At 47.2% G+C, this 3,129-nt stretch overlaps 1 protein-coding gene across 1 annotated transcript; it reads right to left on the minus strand.

Annotated features, from left to right (window-relative positions):
* Window positions 1–1,631: 1,631 nt before the first annotated feature.
* Window positions 1,632–2,564, minus strand: LOC123347329 (olfactory receptor 6F1-like). Its single transcript, XM_044984744.1, has one exon. The coding sequence runs from the start codon at window positions 2,562–2,564 to the stop codon at window positions 1,632–1,634; it is 933 nt and encodes a 310-aa protein (XP_044840679.1).
* Window positions 2,565–3,129: the final 565 nt, after the last annotated feature.

The following is a 3,129-nucleotide window of genomic DNA, read 5'->3' on the forward strand; positions in this document are numbered from 1 at the left end:
AGCCTTATATTACATTAGCTATCTGCCGGGTATGTGGTACAGAGGCCAATTTTAGCAATAGTTTACATACCACAGTTAGTCGGCCTACAATTTCACATCTGAATTCCTTAAGAACTCTTGGGTTAATAACGTCTGGTCCTGGTTAATTTATCAATTTGTTCCAACATTTCTTCTTTTAACACTTCAATTTAAGCCAGTCCCTCAGAAGCCTAAAGAATTCAGCCACTTTTCATCTATTCAAATTCAATGGGATTTAGGCAATTAATTTACACATGTTCCTTTGAAAGTGTTAGCTTGAAGCTTGGTCTGATATGTGTAGTTAGCGCTACTGTGTGTCTTAATATTTCCCCTGTGCTGTGCCCAGAAGTCTGTTATTAGCTGCACCAGTGTAGCTTGCACCTAGGGTTGGTGCAACCATTTAGGCAAACTAGGCATCCGCCTAGGGCACTCAGTGGTTGGAGGCGAGAAGGTGGAGCAGAGGTGAGATGGGGTATGGGGAGGGCCACCCGGAGTAACTAGGAGGGGGAGCACACAGGTGAACCGCTCCCCGCCCCAGATCGCCTCCACTCTGCCTCCTCTGCTGAGCACACAGCCCCCCGCTCTAAGTCTCCTCCAATCAGCACCGCACGCCTGGGAGAAGAGGAGAATTAGAGCGGCGTTGGCGCGCTCAGCGGAGGAGGCAGAGCTGAAGTGAGCTGGGGTGGGGTCCCCAGGTGGGTTAGCTGCCGCCAGGGGGGAGCTCCTCGGGCAGCGTTAACTTCCACGGGAGTGGGGGAGTCCCCCGGGTGGGGTTAGCTGCCTCAGAGGGGCTCCCCAAGCAGGGTTAGCTGCTGCGGGGGGGGGGTCTCCCCAGGCGGGGTTAGCTGCCACCTGCCACAGGGGACTGCAGGCTCCCGGGGGGGCTGGGCTAGCTGCGCATGGGGGTTAGCTGGGTGGCGCAAGGTGGAAGTTTTGCCTAGGGTGCGAAACTTCCTTGCACTGGCTTTGCTTGCACCTTATTGATTCAGCAGATCTCAATGTTACTCATAAGGAGAGACCACACACTCAGTTCAGTGTCAAAGGTTGGGACAGTTTTATTGTCAATAAAGCATGGTACTGGTTCCGTGCATACCATGCTACAGGTTTACTAACATATATAAGCCTGTGACAAGGTGTCTGCTCAATACCAAGTTGCCCCTCCTATCTCTCTTCCTCATATACAGTATACCAACAAGTTACATATTACATTCCATATCTTATTAAAATCCTTCTGTCGTGTAGTTCGAACAAAACATCCTCATCCATTATTCTGTCATCCCATCCTTTTCTTTACAAGCAGTCTGTGTGTTCCTCTACCACCCTGTTAGCAATTTGTTTATGCAGTGACTTAAGAGATCTTTGTGTTCCAGTAGCATCCTCTCAGATCAGGAATGTGCTTATTTGGTTAGCCGATATTCTGACAGCCTACTTTGGTTGGTATTGTTACCCACGATTGGGGCCTCAGCAAAGCCTACAATATCCAGTGGGAGCTGGGAACCTAACTCCCTTAGGCGTAATGTAATTAACAATGGTTCTAGCCTTACAGATACTGGTAAGTGACACTCAAACCTAACAGCTTGGAATTTCTACTAAATCTAGGATCTTTGACCACTTTACATGCCCCTAATTATCTTTCCCAAGGCTTCCTTCACCTCTTTGTTTCTTAGAGTATAAATAAAAGGGTTTAGTAGTGGAGTGACCATAGTGTTAAAGATGTTGATAGTTTTATTCAAATCCAATGATTTCTGTGCAGAAGGCTTGACATACAGAAAAATACCAGAGCCGTACCAGATAGTCACAACAGTGAGATGGGCCGAGCAAGTGGAAAAGGCTTTTTTCCGGCCTTGGGCTGAAGGGATTCTCAAGATGGTGGAGATAATGAAAATGTAGGAGACCAGGGTTACTGTGCATGAGACCATGACAACAATGAATGAGTCGATGAAAGTTGCCAGCTCAATGAAGTGAGTCTTGGCACAGGAAAGCGCAATCCATGAGTCTATGTCACAAATGAAATGATTGATGACATTATTTCCACAGAAAGACAACCTGGATATTAGAGCTGCTAGCACAGAGACAGCCAGGAACCCACACAGCCAAGAGAGGAGCGCCAGCTGAGCACAGAAGGTGCTGTTCATGAGGAAGCTGTAGTGCAATGGATGGCATATGGCCAGATAGCGGTCATAGGCCATGACGGCCAGGAGGAAACATTCTGTGGCACCCATGGAGAGGAGAAAAAACAATTGCAGGAGGCAGTAGGTGAAAGAGATAGTTTGGCTTGTGCCCAACATGACACCAATGGCCTTGGGAACACATGCTGTGGTGTACCAGATCTCAAGGAAGGAGAGATTGCAGAGGAAGAAGTACATGGGGGTGTGGAGCCGTGAGTGGGTCCTCACTAGGGCTACGATGGACATGTTCCCTAGGATCGTTAGGACGTACATCACAGAAAACAGCACAGCAATGGCCACCCGTAAATACCAAGTGCCAGGAAAGCCCAGGAGGATGAATTCCTGCACATTGGTTTGATTTCTTTCTGACCCAGCCATGACGTCCACCTGTCAAGACATGAGAGATAATAAGACATTTAGACATGCTGAACACACATGTGGATGTGCAATAGTGCAGGCCCCAGAAACCTGGTACTAAGAGAAGAGAAGACAAGACAAAATGAGTGCTACTCAACACCCTCCTTTCTTATGCATCTTTCTACCTCCACAATAGAGATGAGATCGCCACTCTTCATTCCTTTGAGGCCCGTGAGGAGGCAGTGCTGTGGCTGACCCTAAGGTATCTTTTCTCTCTTGATGTTCTAGCCTATTCACCCCACTCCTCCCTTCAAGAAAGCCTCAGGATTTGGCCCATTCTCTTCATGCTGAACCTTGGAAGACAATTTTCATCTCTGATCAGGAGTCCGGAGCAAGAATGCACAGATCTCATTGAAAGTTGATACGATTTCCACTCCTAAATAAGTGATAGTCTTCTGACTGTCAATGGGACTTGTGTTACTTAGGTGTAGGGCTGGTCAAAAAAATTCTACAAAACTTTTTTGTTTCCCTTTGAAAAACACCCGTTTGTTAAAATTGTATTATTTCACAGAAACACACTAGGTTT

Source organism: Mauremys mutica, chromosome 13 (assembly GCF_020497125.1).
Source record: "Mauremys mutica isolate MM-2020 ecotype Southern chromosome 13, ASM2049712v1, whole genome shotgun sequence".
Taxonomy (NCBI): Eukaryota; Metazoa; Chordata; order Testudines; family Geoemydidae; genus Mauremys; species Mauremys mutica.

Bases quoted from the DNA above. Each gene is read 5' to 3' on its own strand.
- LOC123347329 (XM_044984744.1), bottom strand. From the start codon at position 2,564: ATGGCTGGGTCAGAAAGAAATCAAACCAATGTGCAGGAATTCATCCTC.